Source organism: Kryptolebias marmoratus, linkage group LG18 (genome assembly GCF_001649575.2).
Source record: "Kryptolebias marmoratus isolate JLee-2015 linkage group LG18, ASM164957v2, whole genome shotgun sequence".
Taxonomy (NCBI): Eukaryota; Metazoa; Chordata; class Actinopteri; order Cyprinodontiformes; family Rivulidae; genus Kryptolebias; species Kryptolebias marmoratus.
Window position 1 is genome coordinate 7554259 of NC_051447.1, and position 27720 is coordinate 7581978.

At 41.8% G+C, this 27720-nt stretch overlaps 3 protein-coding genes across 3 annotated transcripts; 1 reads left to right on the top strand and 2 right to left on the bottom strand.

Moving 5' to 3' along the window:
- Positions 1-1342: 1342 nt before the first annotated feature.
- nup37 (nucleoporin 37) lies at positions 1343-14105 on the bottom strand. Its single transcript, XM_017411489.2, has 10 exons — positions 13984-14105; positions 12451-12648; positions 12248-12369; positions 7825-7897; positions 7571-7665; positions 3164-3254; positions 2825-3009; positions 2685-2735; positions 1619-1712; positions 1343-1528 (listed from the first exon to the last, which is right to left on the bottom strand). The coding sequence occupies exons 2-10, from the start codon at positions 12604-12606 to the stop codon at positions 1415-1417; spliced, it is 981 nt and encodes a 326-aa protein (XP_017266978.1). The 5' UTR covers positions 12607-12648; positions 13984-14105; the 3' UTR covers positions 1343-1414.
- A 214-nt stretch (positions 14106-14319) lies between these two features.
- Positions 14320-25849, top strand: LOC108233229 (PARP1 binding protein). Its single transcript, XM_017411523.2, has 11 exons — positions 14320-14368; positions 14706-14861; positions 15107-15343; positions 15459-15563; positions 16246-16416; positions 16514-16668; positions 18206-18389; positions 18481-18662; positions 20024-20105; positions 24430-24607; positions 25045-25849. Exons 2-11 carry the CDS (start codon positions 14712-14714, stop codon positions 25362-25364), a joined length of 1764 nt encoding a protein of 587 aa, XP_017267012.1. The 5' UTR covers positions 14320-14368; positions 14706-14711; the 3' UTR covers positions 25365-25849.
- On the bottom strand, positions 25820-27574 carry pmch (pro-melanin-concentrating hormone). Its single transcript, XM_017411545.3, has 3 exons — positions 27203-27574; positions 26109-26250; positions 25820-26001 (listed from the first exon to the last, which is right to left on the bottom strand). Exons 1-3 carry the CDS (start codon positions 27446-27448, stop codon positions 25952-25954), a joined length of 438 nt encoding a protein of 145 aa, XP_017267034.1. The 5' UTR covers positions 27449-27574; the 3' UTR covers positions 25820-25951.
- Positions 27575-27720: the final 146 nt, after the last annotated feature.

Here is a 27720-nt window from a genome sequence, read left to right on the forward strand (position 1 = left end):
AGCTGGCAGGGCTGCAGAAGAATTACCTAAAGGAGGGAGATTAGGAGAAGGTTGGTTTTAAGGTGGCCTGATCTCCCTTTCATCCCATGTTAGTTACCAGCCAACACGAGGCCGCTTCAAAAGCTTCGACACCTGCTGCCAGAACTGAGGTGAGCTCGTCTGATCAGAAGATGAGGCGGAGAAAGGCACTGTGCTGCCGACAGATGGTGCCGTTGAGTCACAGGACTTCAAGATTCACTGGGATTCGTGACTCGTGTGCCAGAGGAACAGTGATTACCTTTAAGGCAGGCCTGAAGAGCAGCTGAGGTCAAGGTAGAGCAGCAGAACATCATGCTTTGGTGGATGGAGGGGATTAGCCAAGAAATATAGAAGGCTGACAACATGTTAGACAACATATTGATCGAACTAATCAGTGGGAACAAGAAGAAATCTGTGCTACTAAACTAAACTAACAGTACTACAGCCAGAATCTTAAAGACTCACTTTACACCTTTATTATTACACGTAGTTTGGATTTTTAAGCATTCTTTGAAGTTATGAGTAATCAATATCTTACCTGCAGTAGACTACTAGTCGTTTTCCCCAGCAGCAAAGCAGATTTCTGTCATCTTAAAACGCCAATCCTAAAAGAAATCAGAGTGATTCATGCAAAGCCTGTTTGATCGACTTTAACATCGCTGTCCCTTCTGCAGAAGGCACTTGTTTACAAAGTCATTCACATAAAAACGTAGTTATTGGTCTTAGGTTTGTTACCGGCAACGGTCCATGTGAAATGGAAACTGAGCAGAGTAATTATACAACGGCGTCTAAAAAGCGACAAGTTTTTGAAGTTTTACGCTGCAGTACTTATAACTGGAGGAAAACAAAACCAGAAACCTGGCCAGATTGTTACAGTGATTTCTTTCTAATACAAGACTAAAACCTCTTCAAACTGCATGGAGATGTTTATTAAGTAAAACTGATGTCATGTAGGTTTGCAAACAGTTCATCTATACTCATAACCTGTTAATGACACAGATTTTCAGAGGGTTGTGGTTTTTATTTGTGCCTCCGAACATAAACACTTTATAACAATCTGACCTTGGTGGCTTAATACTTAATATATTTCAAAAGATACCAAGATGAGAGTTCACTTTCTGCTGCAACAAATGGCTAAACATGGAAGTGTGGGTTAATTATGAGCTGTAGTGGAGATTAAACTGAGGTGACAGACAAAAGAAGTGGACATTAAATTCAAGGACAACTCAACCAATCAGAAACGTTTACCTGAATCTGACCTGAACAGGGTCAGAATTGATTTTGAGCATGCAGTTTTCCATCAAAATCCATACAAAGTCACAAATCCTCTGAAAAATAGATTTTATTGAACATTCGCTAAAACACAAACGGTACATCCATCCATCCATCCAGCCCACTACATCTCAGTCATCCAAAAGCAGAGTTTCCTGTCGCTGCCCACCGCGCAGAGCGGCAGCGTCCGGTGCCAGCTGAGGCCGGAGCCGACTGCGGACGATCCGATCATCACGGGCTGCAAAGAAACGACACAAGACAGGTGGGTGAGCTGCGAGAAACCGAGGCTCTCTGAGGCTGATCTGGACTGGGAGAAGATCGCACCAACCTGAGGGTGGCCAAGATGGTGGATGAATAACTGACTGCTGATTTTACCGGGACATCCGGTGGTCGCAAAAAGGTTTTCATTGGCAAGAGACCATCTGAAGAGAACAACATCTTTTAAAGTAGTTTAGCTGAAAAAAATGTAATATTATCATTTAGGGTTTAGTTAAAATATCAAAACTAGAAAGTACAACTGCTAAATTAAACACAATAAATGTAGGTTTTTTTTATTTATTGCCGCTGGTTTTAGAGGCTGAACTGAGACACTTCATCCCTCTCTTCCTCAGGGTGTCTTCAGAGAATCCATGAGCAAAAACAAATTTTGAAAAAGACTGAGAACTATTAATAACGGGAACAGATAGTACACTAAAGAGCTCTCACAACAAACCAAATTGAAATTAAAATTTAAAAAACAGCGATAATCAGTCATGTAGGTTCCAAAATACAATCCAATTCCAATTTCTTTTCCATTTTTCTGTTTTAATTAAGTTTTTAGAGGCAAATGTTAAGAACTGCTGCTTTCAAGGACAACATTTAATCGATGTTTAGAAGTTGATTTCACTGGTTGCTTGGCAGGCTGCTTATTTGACATTTGAGCAGGGTTTTTGCAAGTTTCAGTCAGTTAAATTGATCTTTTAAAGACTATTATGAATTATAAGGAACTACAATAAATAAGTTATTGTAAAGTTTCTTTAAAAGCAACATTGCCTTTCATTCCAGTTCAACCCAAATCATTAAAATAAAAACTACAACAAACCAGTTTCAGAAGCAGAGCGACCTTTTTCTTCCCCCACTAAGAATACTTAATGTTCGTCAAAGTTTATCTGACATCTGAAATCCTCAAACAGAAGTACAACACAAAAAGCAAATAAATGACAACAGATTTAAAAAAAAAAAAACAAAGTTGATGGAGGAAGTGCTCAGACATCTGGTTATTCGCTTTCAAGTGCAGGGAAAGCCGATTTTTCATGTTCTCTTAAAAATTCAAGTAAAAATACTTTTCCCCAAGAAAAAATATGCAATCTTTTATTAAAATTCTAAAATATTGGAAAAAAACTGGGTTTCCTTACTTGAATAGCCGTGCTTTGTCTTTGTGGGCTGGCCTTTTCTCTTGAGGGTAACTGCAAACAGTAAAGCACGATTAAGATGTATCCCAGACCAACACACCATCAGCATCAGCATCCCACACACACACACCCCTTCCACCCACCTGGAGCGCGTTATGTCCCAGATGAGCCAGTCGTTGCCCGCCACGCCGCCGACTTTGATCGTATTGGTGAGGCACCAGTCGGCGGACATGAGCGGCCCGCAGTGTCCGCAGTCCAGCGACAGGATGGCCTGCTGGGTGACCAGGTCGTAAAAACGTATCGTGCCCTTCTTCTCCGCCACCATCAGCTGGTGAAGTTGAGCCACGAGATGAAAAAACTCAAAAGTTGCCACACATCCACAGTAATGCAAACAGATTCATTCAATATAAGAGCATAAACTTTGTCAGTTGTCAAATAATGAAAACCTTTTGAGGGATTCTTCTACCTCCTCTGCCTCCTACCTTAAACATTTCCTCTGGATGCCAGCACACGCTGATGCCTGGAGAGCGGAGTCGTAGGACTGCCGTCTCATTTCCTTCCAGGTCCCACAACCTGTCAGCACGAAGTCACACACAGGAAGGAGTAAATTCAACCGCATTAAAAGGCTTCTGCTTCGAAATGCTTTGATTTCAGATTTTTTTTTTGGCGACCACACGCTGGGAGAACTCACTAGAAAATCCTCAACGGTTGCCTCATTATTGTGAAGAAAAGCAAAACAGGAAATCCAATTAGTAACTTTAACAGTTGATTTGAGTTGATACGTTCGCAGACTTTTGGCCTGAAATGCAAAAACATGTTTTGCTTCCTCCTAATTAACAGCAAAGGTGGGATTTGGAGCAAAATGACTAAAAATAGCAGCAAATTTCAAACCACTATTAGATGTTTTTATAATGCCTGAAAAGATTTTCCCTCCCAATGGTTCTCATTTGCACCGACACTTTTTGACCTTGACTGGTATAATCCAAAAAAATCCCCTTATTGTCTAATTATCCTTTAAAAGAAACTAGTTAACTCCTTTTTGCAGCTCAATGTGAGACATATCTGGTTTTAAGTGTGCACAACGGGGCATTGATGGATCACATTCTGGTACCCCAGATTTATGCAGCTTCTGCTGTTTGTATTACGTGTGCAAATGATGTGCCGAGTCTTCTCGCTTTTCCTGGGAAAAACGTCTCTTTCTCAGGATCGGGGCCCTCAGCTGTGAGGACAGACAGACTCAGTGGACTCCTCTCACAGGGGAAACGTCAGCCTCGCATTACACCGAACTACGACAGCAGGGGTAGCGTTTCGCTCCACCCGTACTGCGGCGAATGTTTCGCCGTGGGCGGCCCCGCTGGTGTCCAGAGAGCAAAACGCATGTCAGCGGTGAGAAGTTGAGCAGCTTCCTGCTTTAATGGAAGTGAAACAGAAAGCCTAGCCTGGCTTTTTCTTGATTAACGCTGTTTTAAGTAGGGCATATAACTGGATGAGGACAGCTGCTGCTCCTGCAACCTGGAACTATGGTGAGCCACATTTTAAAAGTCTGAGCCAGAAGAAAAGATTGAGATGGAGGTCATGACAGGTCATGGTGTCGATGAAAGGGTTTGCTGTGCTCAGTGATGTGGCGCGGAGGAGGACAGTCCAGGTCTCGGACGAAGACGACACCAAACAGCTTTTCCTGCTTCATCTCTCCTGCGAGGACAGAGCCCTGTCCAAACTCTGGCCCTGCTCTCCGTTGTGAGTGAGGCCGAGAAGAAAACCGCCCGACCACACCAGGAAAATAAAAACGAAACCCCGTTCTTTCAGACCAGCAGCCGAGCAGAGCTCAGCTACACCACCAGCGGCAAAATGTGGTCAACCACTCCGCCCTGCAAATGGAGAGCGCCGGCCCCCGAAAAACATAACCTCTGCTGACAGAGGTGAAAGACACACACACAAAAAAACATTTTGCATTCACATTGCCACGTCAGTCGACAACACTGAAAAGTTCTGCACTGTCTTGTCAATGTGGGGAAAACCAAAAGCGTTAGTGTTTCTATGCGTTTATCACATTAGTGCTGCGAGATCTGAGCTCTGTTGTAGAGTGCAAAGAAAATAATCAAAGGTGACTTTATGGGAAGGAGAGAGCTGAGAGGTCAAGGAGTATAAATCCATCCCAGATCTCCATTGGGATTCATATAAAAAGGACTTCAGACTCCTTTTATTTAGATGGGAAACACTAACTCGCTTAAAAATAAATGGACAGCAATTACGTGAACCTTTCTAAGTCTTGTGGATAAAACTATGAACCTAATTCAAACATTCAGACAAGCCCACCAATCAGCAAACCTTCAGCTTGGCACAGAAGAAACAATATCTTACCTGCAGTACAAAGCTCTGAGAACAACCTCCGTTTGGAGAATGATAGATTGTTGCCATCTTTAAGCAATTCCAAGCTAAAATATGTACACCACTTCATATTTAGCTGTTAGATAAGATGTTTTATTCAGTAGGATAAAATGGAGAAATTGATTTAAACCACAGATATAAACAACCGTTGCAGCTATCTGAGTTCAGCAGTGAACTCCGTCAACTCTTAAATCCTCTCAGGACCCTGCAGTGTGCCCTTGTGACCTCTAGGTGGCACATTCCTCCACCAACTCCACCCTGCTCCACCTATAGCCACCCGCTGAGCTGTTTAGACTACATCAAGCCTGAGGAAGTGGAGTCTGGTTCCCCACCTAGATGCTGCAGCGTCAGGTTGAAGCAGAGGCCCCGACACTGCGGGGGACGGCGATGACAAAACTAAGCAAGCTTATAGTGGAGGCGCTCCTGCCAAAGCCAACAGGCCGACGGAGAGGTCGTGAACCTACACATGCTGACATAAACCTCCCTCCCGTTCTGCAGGACCACCTCCCTCCCCTCAGCTCGAGGCTGCGTTTGTGTGGGCTGACTGGAAGGTCGGTCCCTCTCTTGTTAACCTGATCTAGCCCTCGTTCCGCCCCTGTCTTCCTCCCGCGTCCCGTATTTTCTCAACATGACAGAATTTAAATCTTTCAGCAGATGGAGCGCACTCCTGTTTTCTCTGGACGCTCAGCAGAGGGAGGGGAGGAGGTTCGGGCGATGGGAGCGGAGGAGGAGGACGTTTCATTTGGTGCAGATCACAGGCCTGATAAGTGCCGAAGCGTTTCACAACAACTCATTAGCAGTCGTCGGACAAATTGGGAGGTTTTTTTTTAGGGCATTTAAACTTGTTTTAGAGTTTTTCCCAGCTGTAGTTGATTTCATTGTTTATACATGAGCACATTTACAAGGATTTCAAATATTTATGTGTCATGTTTTGTTCATTCAAATGTAATTTTCTGGAGAAAGAAAAACTAACGAAAACATTCATTTAACTAGAATAACTCAGAGAGCGCAAACCTCCGCCAGGGCCACAGTGCGATTACAAAATAGTGCAATCCGGATCATAATCTGGATCAGCACCAAAAATTAAGCTATTGTTTTTTGTAACAACCCCAACATTTCATCCAAATCTGTCCGTTAGTTTTTACCTGATCTTTGCTAACAGACAAACGAACAAACCAACGGACCCAACCGGAAACAGAACCTCCTTGGTGGAGGAAACAAACGAGTCAGAGACAAGGTTTTAACAAAGGGGTTACCTGTGAGCTTGACCTTTGACCCCATAAACCTTGAAATTAAATATGATCACTCTTGACCCATGAGGTGTCCAGCTGTGGAGTTTAACATTCCTGTTATGTGAAGCACGGGCTGTTCTCTGACCTTGATCTTGACCTTTGACCAGATCACCACCAAAATGTTATCACTTGTTCCTTGCACCATGTTTGATGTTTCCTGGAAATTTCCTGAAAGTCCGTTTACAGGTTTTTGAGCAATCTTGTACACAGACAGACAGTCTGAATCATTCAATCAGTTCATACATAGGCCTTAAAATTACACTACATTCCACCCTCCATTTTTCCTGTATGAAAACATGAGCCTGTAGAAGCAGCCCTATTTGGCCCCATGTCTTTCCTAAAATTTAGTGACCAAAATCTGGTCACTAAATTGGTAAACTAGTTTAGTTTTATGTGATAATAGGCCAATTTAAAATAATAAAAACTTCAAATCTCATAAATCTTAGTAGAAATGATGACCGTTCAATTTTTATTACCTAATTAAAAGTCATTTAGGGAAGTTGGACAAAACACGCTGTAACACTGTTTTATCACACTGTAATACTGACTCAGTTCTTATTTTTTCTTTGAAATGACACAACTATCTTAAGGAAGAAAAGAGGAACACAAGTTTTTGACAGCGGCTGGAGAAACTGAAACAGTTTCTATGGCTTGTGATTTAAATGTTCACTTTATTTATGAGAACCAGGAGCTGCTGTTTGGTTTGATTGATGAACGATCTGAAGATGGATGGTAACTAAACAGATAAAAACAGCTGAAGCTAGCAGCTCCATGGCCACAAACACATGAAGTTCTTCGGTTCAGCTTAGCATCTTTCTGAAAAGCCAGTCTCGTGTTCGAGGGCCGTCCCTGCACAGACCCTCGCTACTGACACAGTTTTTCCCCTCTTCTGGCCTTAATTGAAAAGGAAAATTTAGGAACCTTGTAGCACCCCCGTCACCCCCCTCCCTCCCCCCACTCAACCCTTTAGAGAGGAAAATCTTTCTGCAGCTAATTGGATTTCCATATTTAACCAATTAGCTAGAAAAAGCTACAAAGCGGCTCTGTGCTTACGCACGGTCACACTGGAGAGTGTTGTGCTTAGCGTCAGGTTTCACTGTGGAAACACAGTCAGGACTTTCTGCACCATTAACAAAGAACAGAACTCAAAATCAGAAGCTGGGAACGGACACACACACACACACAAAATCGGAAATAAAACAGTTGGACCTGCAAGTGTGGTCATCGCTGACGGAAGCAACTTGTTTCCCCTCTGTGGGCTCGAACACCAAATGGTTAATGTAGCTGGTGTGGCCCTCCATCACCTAGGAGACAACAGAAGATGATTATTAGGAAACAAAAACAGATAATGTCGTCCAACAAACTTTGCTTTACTACACTGGCTGCAGGTCTGCTTCCTGTTCAACCAAGTAGCAAATATCTGCTGGAAGTTCTGGCCAGCGGGTCTCCAGATGCCGTGCTACCTTGACTTCGTGCCGCTCCTGAAGATCAGAAGTCAGCAGGCGCAGCTTTCTGTCAGCCGCCGCGGTGCATAATCTGCAGAGAGAGGAAGAGGGAAAAGAAAGGCGAGATTCAACAATAAACAAGGAGGGCAGCGTGAAAGCAGAGCCGGCGACACGCGACATCTCCTTCCCTGCGTGCGCGCCTGCAGCCGCCTGGGCCCGACACCTCCGAATGGGAGTCTGTGTGTGGCAGAGACCTGGCGCGCGATCAGCAGAGGCGCTGCCAGGGGTTTTTCTAATTGCAAGCGAAGATAAACACGGAGGAAAACAAGATCGCTCACGCCATGTGCGTCTTTGTTCGCCACCCGCTGTGGAGCCGGGGAGAGGACTTTCCCCTCTAATCAGCCCTCGTATATACCAGCGCCTGCAATTACTCACACAATTACACTAACTCACTTATGACAAGAAAAACACACACACATCACCAGAATAAACAGACAGCGGTTCACACATTTTCAGGCGCAGGCACAGATGGATTTGGCATGATGTCACTACAAACACCCTTAACATGGTTCAGGCTTTTGCTGCTGCAGTAGATTAGATTATATTGGGACAGGCTCTGAAACTCTAACTGGTGGTTTTTATATAAAATCAGCTCCTTTTCCCCCCTCAAACCTCTTTTTTTTAATCTTAAAAGCAAAACAATAAAATGAATGATAAATTTTAGCATTCAGCTTTACACGGAAAAACTTTTTAAACACAAATATGACAAAAGAACCCACTGAGTCTGTTTAATCCTTATTTTTTCAATGCCAATTCATCTTACACTCAATCCTTTACTCAGTTTATCAGCTGCTTTATCTTCGGTCTCCTTAAGGCCCACTGCCTTATAGAGTCAGCACCAAGTGTTCATGAGCTTAACATCATACGAGTCCATCTTGTGAACATAATTTGCCTGGAGAACATGACCACAAAGGGACACTTGAAACCGTTTAAGTAATTGTTTTTGCATAATTGTTACTGAATGTGCCCAAATACCAACCTATCGTTTCAAAACCTTCCATTTTAACGTTGAACTTGATCACAAACATGGAACCTCAAGGTGTCTATACGCCGTTTTCTTTGGCCACCAGATGTACTGCTCTTTTGTGTTCTTTTAAGCGATGAACTTGTTATTTGCTGGATTTTAATTTGGAGGGAAACAAAAAGAGTTCACTGATTAACATAGGTAGCTAGTTAGCACCTCACTGCTCACTAATTTTGAATAATTTTGGAGCCAGGTGGTTATTCTTTCTTTTACGCACCATGTTGTTTTGGGCCCACTTAAACTGAGGCCTTTTCTTTTCTTTTTCTTTTTTGGATGGTTGTTAACCTACAGAACACTCCAAGGACCTAACCTCCAACTCCGAACTCAATTTTCTTTCTTCTCTTTGAACAAAGTTCAGAACTTCAGCAATTTGTCATCTTGTCAAGCAACTAATACAAACAACTTCCAGCTTTTGAAGGTTTGAAGCTTGATTGATTTTGCTGAATAATCTGAACAAAATGGAGGAAGATTGTATTTGCCTGTGTCTATGTGTGTTTATTTGTTTGCCTGTTAGCAAAATATACATCTTGTGAACCACTGAACAGATTTTATTGAAGCTTTCAGAAAGTAATCACTGGATGTTCGTCTACGACTGACAAACGTCTGGAGTTAACCCAATTCAAGTTGGACGCCACAGCTAACTGACCTCAGGAAACACAAAAATGGTCCTGACTCTGTCACTTTTACAGATACTGAACTCAAATTTCATGATGGTAGTAGCTGAGAGCCATCCCCAACACAGACTCCAAGAAATAACACATCTAACGACATCTTTGCCTCAACATTTGGCAGAACAGTGGGCAATGTGTTTAAATTTCTGTTTTTTTTTATGTTTTAGAACATGTTCAGATAACATGATGTTAAGCTTTACTATGCCTTAAAAACAACCCTAATCTCTTCATCTAATATTATTTTGATGAACTTTAGACATTTTAGAATATAGCTGATGTAAAACAAGTAAATTGCACTATACTTTCAGAATGCTGGGAGTTAAAAGTTGTGATTTTAAAACAGTTCTGACGAAACAGATCCACAGATTTTAAAGGCATGTAATTTACTGATTAGTGCAGATTCCCGGTTTCCTGGTAGTCATATCTGTGGCCGTCCTGGGATCCGCTCCTCAGACCATGAACTTCATGGTTCGAGTCGAGCTGCAGGCCCTTCATGTCGTGCTCATCTTTCTCCCCCTCATTTATTCTCTTCTCTTTAGAGTCAGCTTTCCAAGAAAAGCCAGTTGTTTAGCATGTTGGCTACTGTGTTTACTAAATGACAGCCAAGGATGAAAAATGAGTGTGTGTGTGTGTGGTGGAAGTCTGTGGTTTTATTAGTCTTCGGGCTTGTTTTCAATACAAGCTGCTGTGGTGGCAGCTCGAGGCCCCTCTCCTCTCACGAGGCCCATGAGAACGTTGTACTTTTCCTGGAAGGCACAGCTACGTGCCGACTGAAGGGAGAGCTTGAACCTGAGCGGGTTCTCATCAGCGCAATAACATGCGCGCACATCACAGTGCTGGCTCGAGGGCCCTGCGGAGCAAACCACAAAAGGCAAGGAATTATCGCCGCCTTTCCTTTTCAATTACAAGAGGCCTTAACGCCTCCTGGGAGAGGACGCGGATCCGTCTCATCCACGGCTCCGATTAGGTGGAAACGCTTTCTAATAATGTCTAGATTGGGTTTCTTCCCTCCTGTGGAAAGCCACCTGAAACGACTTGGCACTGAGAGGTGCTGATGTCTAGTTTTACACAACACGACTGCCGTGTCCTCTCTGAAAAACGGTGAAAAGTCACAGATGTCAGGTTTCTGAGGTGGAAGTAGAGCATAGTTTGACACTCTCTAATCCTACGCCAACAATCTGATGACTTCTTACATAACGGGCTGCAGAGCTACAGACCTCCCATGATACACAGCACTGATAGTTAAAAATAAATAACATTAGAGGACCTTAATCAATATGGGAAAGGCAAATCTTTGTAATGTGTGAAGTTAATTAATCACAAACAACTTGACAATTTGCACAAACAAGTCAAGCATAGGCTCTGCTATATTTGTTGCACAACTGTAAAGGAAATCTCATCTAAAGCAGTCTGCCAGGTTGCATTTTTTTGCAACCTTTTTTGCTATTTTACCCTCAAATAACGCTGTAAAGCATAATATGAAAGCAGGGGACAACTGTAAATAAAGGTTTCAAAGTTAACACAGAATTGGACGCATATACAGTTCCAATAAATTAATTTAAAAATCTAACAATAAATCTGAGGGTTTGTTTTCTTCATAAAAATATTATTTTAGACACTCTTGCAGTTTATTTGAAACCAAGAGCTTGTTGGAAAAGTGGCTGTCCTGTTAGCTGATGCACTTCAGTTGTAAGCTATGAGATAAAACAAATAAAGGAGTTACAAAGAAGACGTACTGTAACTATGTTTCAGTTTTTTTATTATTTATATAATCCAGGAGGATTAGGGTTCGAATTTCCCAGTGACAAAGAGAGAAGGTCTTGCCACCTGGTGCTGTTTTAGGTTCTGCGCTCACTACCAGGGGTATAACTTTGTGTTTGCATCGCTTATCCACATGCAAAAAGGAGAACCAGATTTTATTATTTTATTTTTTCTATTTCTTTTTTACAAAGACTTCATGTGGGTGAGATGTTTGTTTAAGGAGTCAACTCATATGGGCTGACAATGTTAGTTGTTAGTTTCAAACTGTAAAAACACTGCTTCAGAAAGTATGGGGCGACATTTTGATAAATGAATTGGCCATCACAGAACCCCACTGAGAATCTTTTGGACACACAGAGGAAGGCTTTAACCGGTGGTATGACTTTAATCAATTCAACTGCAAAGAATAAATGTTGTGATATTGCTTTCTAAAATGCATGCTGGAGCGAAAAATGGTCCATTTAAATACTAAAGTGTGTGAAATCTTTGGGGGTTTTTTTGGCTAAGGATGTAGTTTGTATTATTTGTCTAACTATGGAGCTACAGAGTTGATTGTGGGGAAGAAATACTCCCCAAAATGATGACCCTAACCCTAACACTCAAATTATAACAACTTTTTTTTAATGATGAGAACATTATTAAATCAGCTTAAAAACATGGCAGAGCCAAAGACTAACAAACATACACAGATTTTAAAACGCAAACAAACAAAAAAAAAGGGAAAAAAACACCTAAAGCATGTCGTCATTTAAACAAAAAAAGGCACTTGAGCACCAAAATGTTCCCATCATTAATATCATAGCAAATATAAACTGAACTCCTGTACATGGATGCCATTTTCTTCCAGTCTGAAACCCGTGCATTGTGTGTGTGTGCACGCCAAATAAACAGATGTTTAAAAATCAAGATGTATAGCACAATCTACCTGATAGTGGGTACCCTGTCCAGCCGAGACTCGGGACTCCAAGCCAGAGAATCGACACGCAACTCGTGATGAAACGCTCGAAGAACGTTGAATTCAACTCCCTCCACCTCCATGTCCTCCTCCTGTGGGAGCAAATTCACATTGGAAGACGAAGAGAAACAACGCAGGTGGTAAGTCTGGCCGCATGAAGCTGCACCTCTAACCTGGAAGAGGCAGGTGCCCACCACCACATACTGGTTTCCACCGTAGGCCAGGAGGGAGGCAGGGACTCCCGAGCTGAAAGGACTGAACTCAACCACATGGACGTAGTCCTCACACGGCACAGTGTAACTGGGACTGTGAGCCGAGTCCTCCTGCATGTTGTTTGTGGTGGTAAAGCTGGCTTTGGACCAGGGTTTAAACTGTAAGATATTAATATATTAGTGTACAGACAATGCAGCGCAGCTGCAACATTACAACAATTGGAGTATAGTGCGTAGGCATGTTCCTCAAATTTTTTGGAGTAATAAAGGCTGGGACCAAATGTTTACCAGCAGGGATTGCCTGAAGCATCACAGCCCCGTGGCTGAGAGAAATTTGTTAGAAATAAAACTGCAATTATCAGAATCCTTACACATTATCCTTTTCCAAAAGCCATATTTTTACATATTCAAACTTTTGGATTTTGCCATTCTTGTATGAAACACTTGTGCAAAAGCAAATTCTATTTTCCACCCTTTTCATAACTCTTACAAACAATAAAGGCTATTTCATTAAAATTAAAACAGTAAGCCTTTTTTTAATGTATGTTTATTATTTAACAAATTCCTCCCAGCTTGTTTCATGTAGAGAAATGCCAATTTTATATTACAATTTTCTTAAATAATTGTGGTAATGTTTGAGAATAAACAAATTTTTGTGACAGGTTTTGTCATAACATCTAATTGTGCAAATATATTGCTGTTTACTTGCCTATAATTTCAAATACTGATGGAATTCAAGAACTAATCATTTAACAAGTGAAATAATCAGCATCTTGTCAAATTCTATTCTGACATGACGAATAAAGCAATTGAAGTCAAATCTGAGTAGATTTATTTAATCTTGAGGTTTTGACTACCAATTTGATTACTTTAATCTACAATACCAATATGCATTTTTTTTTACCATTTTATGTTTTTATATGGCTTATCTAACAGGTAAGTTAATGCTATTTTCAGCTAAACTAAAAATTACACCAAACTAAATCTAAAGCCATTCATGCTAATTTATATAATAAGTTACACATTTAAATCACTTTTAAACCAGGCACAAACTAGAGTTTTGGATCAAAATGATAGACAGCCTGAGAACCAGATCTTGTTCAATTATTTGTTTGTTTTTGCACATCTTTGTAGCTACAGTACTTGGGAAACACAATGGGGAATAGTTAGGTTTTTGCACAATGCACAAAATTACAGCAAAACCTGAAGTTGTGGTAAAAGAAAGGTTTTGAAAACAAAAGCTCTAACAACACCGCTCGTGTCCGAGTTGTTTTGGCCCAAAATGGTCTTATCGTGTTGTATATTTTATCTTCAGATAGTTCATCCAGTCAGTCCACGTGAAATTTAATCACCTAGCAGCTAGCTAAAACGTCCGAGTGCTGGTTTATTCGCTATTTTTCAGCTTTTAATACTTAGAATGAGCTATTAACGTATCAGACTTTCTAAAGAGGGTATATTTGCTTTCCAAATACAGTAGTAACGTAACTACTTTACCTAAGTTGGTTTCAATGAAAACGCTGAGTCGAACACAGCGCGCGTTTGAGATGTTTATAGTCCCCTTCCGGGTACGACACGGAACGTACCATTAATTGAAGAAGTAAGGGGGTGAGCGGGGTAAACAAAACCTGCAAATATAAATATAATTTTGAGGCTTCTTGAGAAACAACAGTTTTACGTTATTTTTATGCTAAATATCTCCAAATTAATTTGCGATAAAGTTGTAAAATATGACATATCTAAATAAAAGAATTTATCCGGAAGCCTTCACTTGCCTCCTCCAAGGTGATTGGCTGGACGGCACCAAACGTCAATGTGGATTTAAAATTTCAAAACAGTTGCTTCCTTGTGCTGGACTCTGAAGGCTGGAACAATAAAACAGGTTAGAAATGTTTAAACCAACATTTTCTGTGTGCTTTTTTTTAAATATGTAGCTGTGGGCAGTATATTTAGATGCTAAAAAGAAAAAAAAAATACACATAACGAACGGTATTTTTTTGAAGGAATCTATTAATTCAGGAGTTGCTTGCCCCAAGGCCTACATTATGTCTGACTTTATGAAGTAGTTGAACTTAAGAAACATCTTTATATTTTCTGTTATATTGCTTTTATATTTGCCTTTGAATTTACAAGCCTTGGCTCTTTTCTATGGTTTAATTTTGCTTGAAGCGGGCAAACAGACTAGACTTGGACAGTATTTTCTGCTCCTTCTGTTTAAGAGAACAATGGAAACTATAGGGGACCGTCTCAGGTTGGTGGTGAAAACCTTCAGGAGGGAGTGCCACAGGGTTTTACAGTCAGAAAGGACCACCGTTCATGGAGCTGATGGCATGCTGATGATGCTGCAGCTGGCCATGGCAGAAGTTAACAAACAGGTAACTATTTATCCCCCTTTATTTAAACCTACTCTCCATGAGCCACATCGTCATCATCATCATCACAGCAGAGCTCAATTGAACCATCAGACTGATTGTCATCGCATCCATAACTGATGACATTACCACAGCTTTCCAACTGAGCTTTTTGCTTATGTTTTGGACCGTGTCAGAAGGTCTTTCTGCTTTCCGAGCTGATTGGTTGCAGGCTGTTAGTAATCACAGCTTTCTTTGTCCTGTGACAGCATGGCGGAGAGTTCAAAGTGGCTCTGAGTGATGTCCTGATGGCCTGGAAGCACTTACTGTTAGGCAAACTTCACCTGCCACCCCCCAGCTCTGCACGCTTGGAGAACTATGATCTCATCCTGGACGCGTATGAATCTTTCCTGAAGCGCTCCAACGCCGTGGACCTGGTTGACGTTCTCTCCATGTACAAACAGCTGAGAGTGGTGGACTCTGACCCAGAGGAGCCTGTGAGCCCGGTGAGCAGGAGCTGCTTGAAATCAGTCTGTTTGTAGAAGACTGGATTGGCTACTGAGTGAAAGATAAATTCAATGAATTTATCTCTCTAATATGTCCTTTTATTCTTTTGCCAAGATCCAGCTGTTTGAGTTTCTAATGGGTAACGCTGAGGTCCCAGATTTGCTGGACTCATCAGTCACTTCAACGCCATCTAGTAACAGCAGGTCCTGCAGCTCACAGGTAGGCTCAGTTTATTTCACAAAGATATCCCCTCTTTCCACTTCTGCGCCCATTAAAAGTCATTTTAGCAGCTCGAAAATCTTTTCACCTGCAGGTAATGACCCGTGCTTCTCCTTTTCCTATATTTTCAGTCATTTCTGTCTGCAATTCATCCTGTTCTCACTGACAGGAACTCTACATCACATCATTCGGCTTTAAGAGTGCAATGGGAATTCAATTACCTCACAAATGTCTAAAACACTGTGCAGCTTCTGTCTCCTTCCTTTTCTGTCACGTGCTAATTTTTCAGCAAAGTCTTGCTGCTGTATTACCACTTATCTGGTGACGTCATCTTGGGGGAGTTTAAAGCAGAGTGCTGATTTAAGTGGCTTTACTCATGCTGTGAAGCTACCGTCCATTTTAGTAGTTCATGAACACCATCTTTGTGCATTTTGAGCCTGAATATACTAGGATTTAGAGAAATATAACCATTTTAAACAGTCTTGTTAATCTTGTAAATCCATTAAATGCCTGAAGTTAGGAAGATGTCATCCCACACATAAAGCAGTAAAACTGCTTGTTTTGATGCTGGAAATTTTTGACCTTTTACTCCCGGATTCAAAATCAGTACTTAACGAAGCTGATCTACTGCAAACTGTTCTGAGATGTCCAAATATCGCCTTCCTCCTGTTTGTCGTAAAAGGTGAAAATGGCGGTGAGACGAGTTTTCTGCTCCTACCTGAGTTTGCTGGTGAACTCCAAAAACGACATGGCCTTGGCGCTGACCCTCGACATCCCGACTCGCTCTCTTGGACGACAGGCATTTACGGACATCAAGCATGCCGCGTACGACAGCAAAACATCTCTCTTCTTGGTAAGAAACTTCCAAAGTTACTGTGCGTTCGCGTGGTTGCACTTTGCAAGACTAAGGTTGGAGCTCTAAAACATGGCTTAATCAACTCATTTTGCAGGCTGTGACATCTTTTGTAAGGGCCATCCAGCTGGGAGGGAAGGGCTATGCTCCGGCAGAGTCCGATCCACTCAGGAAACACGTCAAAGGCCTGTCCGATTACATCCAGTTTCTAGACAACCTGGAAGAAATACTGGGGGAGATTCCTGACCCAAGGTACACAACACTGTCCCACCCAGGTTTCAGTCACTCCCTGATATACATTTGGGTTTGGACTTCAAGCAATAGTCAAGTTATTTTGAACTGGAGCTCTGTGGAAATGTTATAAACAACATCTTATAGTAGTGTACATCCAACAGAATTGGCGAGTTAACAACTAGCCTGGATGCAGCCAAGACCAACGTGCGTTATTGCTCTCTTAAAACAACTCCAACCTTGAAAACTTCATTGTGGTTCATGCAAACGCTGTTATTTAAACCGTTACATTGCAGTTAATTTTGCATGACGCTGTTGTTTTAGCAGAAACGTAGTGATATCGCTGCACCAGAAGTGCTACAGCTAGCTGCTGCTGCCGCTAACTGTGCGCACAAAACCCACAGAGTTCAATCAAAATAACTGCGTCGTGCAAAATTAAACAGGTTTCACGTGAAGCACTTTGAAAATTTGGAGACTGGAGTTGTTCTAAGAGCGTTCCGCTTTGATCTTGGCTGCGTTCCGACTAGTTCTTAGCTCGTCAGTCCTGTTGGATGTAAACCAGATTTCTCCGAACTGAGGCCTTTAGACTTTATCCGCAGAACCCTGCTTTAATGAATGTAACCTAATTTTAATTTGGGGCCAAGCTTGTCTCTTCTGATTATCTAAAAAATCCTGTCCCTCGTGTAGGCAAGTGCACCGAAGCTTGTAAGAAAAGCCTGCAGTAAAAAGTTGGAGAGCCGGTGGTCCGGCCCTGACCCGAGCGGGGCTCAGTAACAGAATCATTTGGGAAAACAGATGTTCACTGAACGAGAAGCCCTGAACTCACCACACAAGGTGTTTGCATGAGGAAAAAAAGTACTCCGCTGAGAACATAAAGGCACTGCTTATTGAAAGATGCTCGTTCGCCAAAATAATCAGCGTCTAATTAGACAGGAGCTCTCTCATCAGCTCGCACGGACTGAGAACCCTCTGAAAAGCAGCGTGAGTTGAATACACTCTGCACAAACATGGAGGATGTTGTTAAGGCTCAGCGTAATGTCAACCTAGGTACTGCAACAAAGGAGGGTGGCTTAGACAACTTCCCCTCACAGCCTACGTGATCGATCAACTAAATCGCCTCCGTTAATCGCTTTCGTCGTGAAGCCAGAAGCATCGGTATCGAGAAATGATCTGTGACGCCGCGGAGCTCAAGATTTGATCATCAAAGTCAGGCTTTGATGTACCAGCGACGAACATGCTTTAACAATCCAAATGTTATCTCGAGAAGCTCTGATAGGAGCTGTTGTTTTGGAGTTCCAGGAAATGATGTCAAGCGACAGCAGAACAGGTGGCATTTCGGTGCACAGGTTTCTGCCAGCCTGATAAATGCACTGTCTCTTAAATAAAACTAATTTTTTCGGAGAGATGTTGGCAAATATTGACTAAACCTTTTAATGTCATCCAGCTGAGTCTATTGTATGTGTGTGTCCAACACAAATGCATATATTTTTTGTCCCTCCAAATTTAACCCAGAGCGGAGCAGAATTTTTCACGGACTGTGTTTCTGCTGATCTCTCAGTGTTTGTGGAGCCAGGCTGCTGACTGCCATCAGGGCAGCGCTGGTGAAGGGGCGCAGCAGTGGAGATGCTATTTATGTGGCAGCCGAAGACGCTACAACCGAGCTGAAGGAGAGGCTCTTCCAGCTACATCAGATCCACAAACGAGCTGCTAGCGAGCGCGGAACGGGGATAAGTCCCGCCAGGGTAATGCAGAATCTCCGCTCCCTGGCTTCCTCCTCTGAATACGTGACAATTCTTTGTGGGAGTTCTGACTGGAAGCTGTGTTCGCCTACAGCCAAAAGCGTATGCAGTCAACCACGCCACTGCGTACGGGGGTCGAGACACCGTGAAGGTGCTCACGGCGCTGCTGGACGAAGAGGCGCTGGCTCCTCCGTGTGCGAACAAGGCGGACCTGCTGTCTGAGGACCAGCCTGTCCTCAGTGGAGCTGAGGGAACCTGCATCCTCATGCTGTTCAGGTTGGTTTCATCGCCTCCTGCAGGAGAACTTCTTCCTCTTTCTCCATACTCCGAACGTTCTCTATGGCTGCTGGAACAGCTCATAAGTTTCTAACTATTGACAACGATTTGACAGAACCTCACTTTAAAATGGTTTTGAGGTGGATTTCAATGCAAATGTGCTTAAGACTTATTAAAGAGCAACAGTGCAGGACTTTAAGAAAAACACAAGCGGTACACCAATATCCCCCAACACTGAGGCTCTTAAATACACCCTCATACCAATATATGTCCTTTAGTGGTAATATTGTTTGATTCCAAGAACTAAAGCATCAAGAGAAACACTCAGCCTTTTTCAGCAGCAACCTTACGTATTAAATGCATCCACACACCAAAATGGAAGTCTATACAACACTTATTTTTCAAGTTATCCAAAAAATGTGATCAGCTAGTCTGTTGTTTTATATGAGTAATATGTTGAACAAGATGATCTTTGAACTGTTGAAACGTTGATGGGAGAAAAAAAAACATTTAATCCAAACTATTCTAAAATTAAAAAAGTTATAGTCATTCAACAGGCTGAATAATACATTTAATGTCTCAGCTTTACAATGAAAAACGACAAATTGAGGAGCGTTAATTAGTTTCAGAGATGTAGTGTAAAATGAAAAACCTGAATTGCCGGTAACTGCTAACATTTAAACACATTTAAAGGGTTGTGTACTCTCATTTATGTATATATACTGTATGTCTGTTTTAGAAATTCATAAATACTCAAAAATGGTCATGATGCCAATCAGGTCCCTTTGGTTTCGCTGATGTTTAAGTGGTTTAAACAATTAAAAACTGTGTTGCTTTGTGATCAGTAAAATTATGTAATTTTAAAAGAGCAAAATCCTTTGCTTTTCTGTTTTACACAATAGTTTCCCCTCAAATGGAGCGCTTTTTCATCTTGGGGTCAGTAATGGAAAAAAGAACACAATTTTAAACTTTGTGCTTTGCTATTTCTAAAAAAAGAAAAAAGAAAAAAAAAGCGTTTCGTAGAATTTGAATTAAATCGGACTGTTTTTACACTCTGTGAAAACGGGAAAACCCCCGAAGCAACAATCAGACCAGAGTGGGTCTTTGCAACTCTCGATGAAACCACACGGAGGAAAATTCATCCGGTCAAACATCTGTAATAAAAATACTATAAAAGAAGTTGCTACGGGCTGTGTTTGTTGGGGACCGCAGTGTGTTGGATAGACACCGATGCTCGTGAAGATCACTTCTGCATGTTGACAGCTTGCGCTCAGAAGGAAACGGTGGGAGCGTTTCTTGATTAGTGCAGAAGCTTTTAGCTTCTCTAATTCATAAACCTCTCATTGTGGGGCTCTCTGCAGATCCCCTGAAGTGTCTACTGGATGTTCTCCAGAACCCCTGAGGAACAGAGTCCAGAGTCGAGTCAACCTGCTCAAACCCAAGGTAACACAGACGCCCTTCATCCTAGAGCCCCAAATCCAAACCATCAGTTACTTCAAATTGAATCAGATGTGCAAACATTAAAAATAATGTCTTTACATCCTGTAATTTCTCCCTGGTATTGTATTATTTATTTGCTTAGCTGAAGCTCACAACTGACTTCCACTGTTCTCGTTTGCACAGCTGCGTTTTAGCTCCTAATGTTGGTTTGAGTGTGCAGTTTCAATCCAGGGCATAAAATGAATTATTTGTGGGGACTCAAACCATTAACCATTCTTGATGATAAGGTATTCTATTGTCAGGGCCTATTTGCTTGCAGTGCACAATGCTTAATATTTGATACCAATATTTGGGGACATTTTTTTTCTGTTTCTCTGCTAATTTTGATTCAAATCTTTAGAGTTTTAGTGGTTTTTTGGTTGTTATGCCCCTATGGAAATGATGGTCATTTGACCCTAAGGAAACATGTTATGATAGCTTAAATAACCTTTTACACAAATGTTTCCCAGGATAACCTGAAATAAAACCTTCAGAGTGACATAATGATGTTCTGTAAAAACACTTTCCTGGTTAGTATTCAGCGCCGTGACTCAGGAACAGGAGCAGACATGGGTGTAAGCTGAAACCCGGGACAGGTTGACGGAGGCAAATAACCGCAGGGCGGTAATTCTAATTTCAGCTGTGAAATGTTCCGCTCGCCATGCATCTTTGTCGCAATAATTTTCGCAGGAGATCCCCGCAGATTTTCACACACACAAGGTTCATGTGTTGGATGGATTCTGCAACATACGGGGAAAACGTGCATGAAGCCTTTTGCAGCTGAATGAATGAAATCCGATGAACACAAGTCTGAAAATGGCGGGAAGACATGATCTTGGCAGACTTGCTGCTGCTTCTCATCTCCACTTTAGGCTAGCAACTAAAGGCAACTCGAGCGTAAAACAGGATTGATTTGTCAAATGCTGATTTGCGCTGTGGGTAATTTAGGTTTTGACTGCAAAACTGAAGAATAATGTAATTTTCCGGAGAAAGTAAAAGTAACAAAAACATACATTTACCTAGAATAACGCAGAGAGCGCAAACCTCCACCAAGGCAACGGCGTGATTAAAAAAAAGTGTAATCTGGATCATAATCTGGATCTGCACCCACAATTAATCCATTGTTTTTTGTTTCAACCCCAATATTTCCTGAAGATTTCCTCCAAATCTGTCATTAGTTTTTACCTGATCTTTGCTAACAAACCAACGGACACAACCGGAAACAGAACCTCCTTTTTGGAGGAAACAAAAGGGTCACATGTAGGAGCAGAGATAAGTTTTTAACAAAGAGGTTACTTGTGACCTTGACCTTTGACCCCATGACCTTGAAATCAAATGTGATCACCCTTGACCTAAGAGGTGTCCAGCTGTGCAGTTTAATTTTCCTCCTTACATGGTTGCTTAGTTAGAGCAGAAGGTCATGTGATGTTGACCTTTGACCCCATCGCCCTGAAATCAATAGTGATCACCCTCAACCTATGAGGCATTTAGCTGTGGAGTTTAACATTCCTGTTATCCAGCTGCAGAATTAGAGCGCAGGCTGATCTGTAACCTTGACCTTTAACCTGATAACTACCAAAATTTAATCACTTGTTCCTTGTTCCATGTTTGACGTTTCCTGAAAATTTCATTAAAATTCATTCATAACTTTTTGAGTACCGGACAGTATTAGATTTAAATAAATTCAAATAGAGACAGACTCAAAAATCCTATTTACTTACAGATTTACTAAATTAAGTAAAACAATTTGAATGTATTGATGCTAAGTATGTTTTACAGTGCAGTATGACTATATAGCCTTCATGATTCCAGGTTCACTTACACACAAAAAAAATCAACAAATTTTAAGTTAGAATTGATTTTTTTTTTTCCACATACAGCTAATCACATGTGTGAACCCCTTTATGCTGAACACATTTAGTTAAATGGAGGCTTTTATTTGATTGTGCTACCAGATGTCATTTAGCTCCCCGCGATCTGCCTTCCTGTTTGAGTGCGCCGTAATGGTCCCAGGGCAGCTCACCGCTTCCTGAACTCGGCGAGCGGAAGCTCTCCGCATCAATTTCACTTTAAAGATGCCATATCAGTCGCCCAACTCGTCTAGCAAAGGGAAACTTGAAAGGTTATTGTTTTCCCCCCTCGTCTGCTGAACGACTTTATCCCTGAGTTCTCCGGTGATTTCATCACACGCTGGCTGCACGCAGGGAGATGGGCCGATTTAGCTTCTGTTTTAGGGATACTTCCAGTTCTGTTTCTCAGTGGAAAACAGATGATTCGGACACAGAAAACCTTCACTGGAATTCCACATAGATGTTGATCTTGAAGACACTGATAGCACTAAAATACACCTGCGGAAACATTTAATCTAAGCAGAGATGAATCCCTTTCAGTTTAGGATAATGATGCACCTATTACTATTTCCACCACTAGTGTGTGGGAACAAACATCAAAGCTGAGGAAATGGCCCACACCTGGTATTTTCATTCTATCAGGAATGTGTTGGTCAGGTGTCTCCAGCATCGGGTCACGTGGTTTGAGGGATTATTTTCAGGATCCTTCTGCCTTCTTGAGAGGCAGAAGGATCGTTGGACCACACAGCACCGTGTTAGGCTCCAATCGTTTGTCCTCATTTACTCCTCAATCCCGACGTCAATTTGGGAGCATTTTTCATAAACATATTGATTATAATCCATTCATGTTTGTATTTTGGGGTTATTTTCTCACAGGTGCTCTTCTTTTTTTTCCAACTAAAAGAACAAAGGCTTTGACACCTTCGTGTTTCACAAGCCAACCCCGGCTTTATTTTCTGTAATTTTTTTTTCCCCCACCCGTCCTCAGATTTCTTCTCGCTACTATGACCCAAATGGCCCGAAGGGTGAAATCCTTGGATTGTGATAATCCCAAGCAGATGCAGATCAAACACTGGATGAAAAGATGTGGATTTGTGCATCCCAGGGCAGGGATTGGAGCCCTCAGTATTATTCACTTTCTTGTAACTTGGCTCTTCTTGTAACTTGGTTCGGCCTTAGAGATGTAATTGTGAGAAGACTGTGCAATTTTAAAACGGGAGAAAACAATTCCTTCAAAGCTGGACAAATGTATGATTTGTCAACTCATAAGGAACCCCATAATGAGTGCCTCTATTTATAAAAAAAATCAACTAATCGAACCCTCCAGGGTCGCAACATGGATTTTCTTCAAAACGTTGATGTCACAACTTCTGTTTCTGAGATTTTGAGGCTCAGCCTTCACACGAACGCCACAAAACATCTGGAAATGAACACCTGGACTTTCTCTGCGGTGGATGTTGTTCACACGTGTACGACCCGGTCCGTTTCCATCTCCCACTTAGAAACCTTTTAACAAAGGGCGTTTTTAAAAGCAGAAATACTGGCCAAGCTTCTGCGTTGGACGTTAAAGGTGTAGCATGTAACGTGACTAAACAAGAATATGAAGTACATGTTTGGGATTTTCCCCATAAACACAAGTTTTTGGTACATTTGGAACACTTAATTATGTTTTGCCTGACATTTCCCACTCCCTCCTCTGGTTTTGATACCATCTGTTGTTGCTCCAACAAATTAGCTCATTTTGTTGTTTGAAAGCATCGAGATAAAAAAAAAAAAACCCACGTTATGTCTTGAAAGGAAGGAGTCTTGGCCGCAAACGCCAAGCCACTGATCAATATCATTGTGTCAGTATTTTTGTTTTCATTAAAATACTGACATGAATCTGATTTATTATCAGGAATTACCCACAGTAAATCACACTAATTACCTTGGGGATTCCCAATCCCATTACTTTCCATGTAGTGCCATCATGGTTTAATATTTATGGATTATAAAATTCTTGATATCTATTGTCTAGAACTCTGAGAAGTTTGGCACAGGGATTTTCGTACCCGCAAGGATAATTTACGATGATGTTTAACGTTTATCAGCACTTTTATTGGGACAGTTTTCCCAACACATATGCTGGGGCTGTATATGAAGGGCTTGCAGAGTGAATTACCATAAGCTTCTACTGTACTTGTTGTTATGTGCCAAATGCTTTCGTCATATCTGTAGAGATGTGGTGTTTAGGTTTTACCAAGTGAGTGGTTAAAAATGAACAGGAATTGAAAAGAACTTGCATGCAAAACTAGGATTGTTTTGTCTGAAACGACAAGGAGAAGCCAATGAGTTTTGAGAATTCGAAATCCAAGGTCCTTCGCTCGGAGGCCCAGAGGCTGATCATCAAACACGTCGCGGCCTCCACTGGACGTAAGATGTTTTCTTGTTTGTTTCAGAGCAGAGACAAGGTCATACGATCCCAGTTCGCCTGCACGTACAAAGAGGAAGAGCTACCACTCAACCGGGTCCTGGACTTCCTGAGCACCGATCAGGACATGCACCTGGCACCCAAGCTACAAATCACTCTGGATGGGGTTGACAGGATCGGCCCTGATATGGAAGAAACGACTACAGGTGAAGGTTTGATTTAATTATTTAAATACTGAAGGTATTTCATGTTAATGCATGTGGAAAAGCTCAAACGCTTCACAGCTGGACTAAGGCCCTGGCACACCTTCTCAGCACAGGACTTGAACCTTTCCTATTCCCTACTCTGGGACTGGTGCTTACCATCAGCCATTAAATTAATCTCCATACTATAAAATCTGATAACCCCCAGATCTATAGTAAAAACACACACAGACCTTTTGCTCATTTCTCTTTTCTGGGTTTCATTCTGTGGGAATTCAGGCTCGGCTCCGTCAAGTTTACATGGCAAATGTTTAATTTCACCTTCACAGAATAAACACAAAGCCTGCTTGAGCAAGCGGCGGGCGTCGGCAGATTCGTCACAGCATTTCCCCTGCTTCGATTCCAACTTTTCAAATTTTGTTTTGTTTTGAACCGCGCAGCCAAGTCGACCGGCGAGCGCTGGAAAAGAGAGCCCAGCGAGGCGCAGCGGGAGACGCTCAAGCAGAGAGGTGGAAACGCTCAACACAAGGGCGCAGGTCCGAGGAGCAAAAAGAAAGCTGGCGTTCGGATGCAGAGCGAGAGCAACAAGAGGAAGCAGCTGGACTCGGATCAGCACAGCGGATCTGAAAATGAACCTCCGGAGAAGAAACAGCACACTCGTGTGTCAGTCAAAGTGTGCGGCAAAAACGCCTGCAAGACCTCAAATAAAAAGACGCTAATAGCTGGACAGGCGAAGCTAACCAGCTTCTTCAGGGTTTAGGCTTTACTTCCACCAAACAGTGACACAATGTGATTGCTAAATGTGCGTGCAAATCAACTTAATGGTTGATTTGCCTTCCTGGCACAATTTGTGTTGCCCATTTTTTCCGCATGGGCTCTCCAAGACACTTTGACTTTTTTTTGTTTTCTTTATGATTTTACATTTTGTCACTACTTCTTCCTTTTTCAAAGCATAAATTAGGGGCTTTATTTAGTTTATTTGGCAAGTAATGTTATGCTAGTTGTTTAAACCCCAAATCAGTTTATTTATTTAATCTATATGAGTTATAATTTTCCCAAGTTAAAGTTTTTAGTAACATGGTACATGTGGGGTGACTGCAAGCTGAGCCGATCAAACTGACAGAAGATATTTCTTCATTGCACTTTACAATGAGTGATTACATACATTCCTCTCATTACTTAATTAGGAGTAAAGTTTCTAAACCTTGTCAAATGTTCACTTCTAATAAACTTTATTTGGTTTTACATGCTTGTTCTCGTGTATTTTCTACAAGGAAAAGCTTCAGTGTAACAGATAAGGAAGGAACTTCCACAACAGGTTCAAGAACCGGCAGCGTCAGCAGGAACTTAAGCTTCCCAACATGGTCGGTATACTCTTCCGATCATACATCGCAGCACTACAGGAAAGAAGAAGCACGTGCAGATTATGGGTTTACACACATTGTTCTGACAAGACAAACATTAGGAAACTTATTTATTCGTGGCATATGTTCCAGACACTTACTGTCGAGGTCTTTATCTTTTTTCTCTGTATTCAAAGTGAACTCCTCAGGAGCGTGGCTCAGGCTTCGTTCTGAGATCAGAGGATAGCTCCGGGGGAAGGCTGGGTTCAGCCCACGAACACCGTGTCCTCTCAGCCTCGTGTCCTGAAACGTATAAATCAGTCATCACATCTTAAGCCCGCATTCATTCCCATGCTACACAATGGGAACTCTGGCCGATCAGCTTCCAGCAACATCTTTGAAAGATTATTTTTACACTTCAAGTGCAGGTGTCGTATCTGCCTTCATCAGCTGATCCAAGTCGCAGGAACTCCAAATGGAATAAACGTGTTCTCTCTTCTCTTTCCTTTCCTTTTTTTTTTTTTTTTTTGACTTTATCACAGTAGCCTGTTTTCTCCCATAAATGGTTCACCCAGATGTCTGTGTTGTCTCCAATGCAGTTCTTTGTTCCCCATTACCACAGAGATAACCACCGTGTTCATGACACACTGGAGACCCAATTGCCAGAAAAACACATTGCAGCCAAAACTTTGATGGAGCACCAATATATCATCATTCTTCCCACTGTGATTTCACTAAACCTTTATGGACTTGTGATCATTTGACCTTTTTCGGGTAATACCATTTTCCACTTTTCCAATGCTGCTGTAAAACCATTTTATAGGCGTGTGTGTAAAATATTGACTTAGCGGTAGACGAGCGGACGGTGGCCAACTAAAAGGGGTCAAGTGTTCAGTCACAGAATGGAGATAATGGGCTTCTTGTTGTTGAACTGTGGTTAGCGGTGATTTATTTCAAGAATTCTTAAAATAAATAGTTATGATGCATGACTGTCTCTAAAAAAATGTCTTGAGAATTTTACATGAATTTAACTCAACACTGGCTCACGATGCTAAAAGAAAACAGACAACTCAAAATAATGTGAAAATAAAAAGTATTATTTTACCTGTCGGGGTACACGGAGGATTTTAATCGTAGTGCCTTTGGAAGTATTTATGTCAACCAAAACAGATGTTGATACAAATGACATAAATCTAAAATTTACAGTTAATCAACAAATGGACTAAAACCAAATCCCCCCTTGTTTAGCACTTACTGAAATGATGATGACTTTTGGAGACCTGTCTTCCTTCATGTTGTTGTCCAGCGTCACGCTCCGTCTGTACATTGTGGGAACCAAAACAGGCTCTGCCATGGTCTCGTCGCCGAGGACGGAGTCCAAACCGTCTTGGTCTGTTACGACATCTTCTGCGTTGGTTGAAAGCACGGCCACGGTGACCGTGTGGCCATTCAGCTCGGAGAACAGCACTATGGCGAACAGGACTGAGAAGGCGGACATCATCGTAGCCAGACTTTTGACTTTCGCCTCACCTACCAACTGATGTGGTTTGGCTTTTAGCTGCTTTATATGTTGAGGGATAATAGAAATGACGCATCCATCTTGAAAGGTTGAAGGCCACAGGAAGTGTAAAGGTGACTTCAGATGTGCTACAACCCCATTAAAAAGAAAGAAAAAGCAAAGAATAGCTTTATTTAATCTATGTAGAGATGTGATGAACTCATCGCACACCACGTCTCTTTTGATGGGAAACATGGAGGGCTCCATCTCCAAGC

Bases quoted from the DNA above. Each gene is read 5' to 3' on its own strand.
- LOC108233229 (XM_017411523.2), top strand. From the start codon at position 14,712: ATGGAAACTATAGGGGACCGTCTCAGGTTGGTGGTGAAAACCTTCAGG. The intron at 16,669-18,205 runs GTACACAACACT...CTGATCTCTCAG, and splicing joins GGGGAGATTCCTGACCCAAG to TGTTTGTGGAGCCAGGCTGC. The intron at 24,608-25,044 runs GTGAAGGTTTGA...TGAACCGCGCAG, and splicing joins TATGGAAGAAACGACTACAG to CCAAGTCGACCGGCGAGCGC.
- pmch (XM_017411545.3), bottom strand. From the start codon at position 27,448: ATGATGTCCGCCTTCTCAGTCCTGTTCGCCATAGTGCTGTTCTCCGAG. The intron at 26,251-27,202 runs GTAAGTGCTAAA...TATACGTTTCAG, and splicing joins CAAAAGTCATCATCATTTCA to GACACGAGGCTGAGAGGACA. The intron at 26,002-26,108 runs GTAAGTGTCTGG...TCTTTCCTGTAG, and splicing joins AAAAGATAAAGACCTCGACA to TGCTGCGATGTATGATCGGA.
- nup37 (XM_017411489.2), bottom strand. From the start codon at position 12,606: ATGCAGGAGGACTCGGCTCACAGTCCCAGTTACACTGTGCCGTGTGAG. The intron at 3,255-7,570 runs GTCCAACTGTTT...TCGTGCTGACAG, and splicing joins AGCGATGACCACACTTGCAG to GTTGTGGGACCTGGAAGGAA. The intron at 1,713-2,684 runs GTAAGGAAACCC...TGTTCTCTTCAG, and splicing joins GACAAAGCACGGCTATTCAA to ATGGTCTCTTGCCAATGAAA.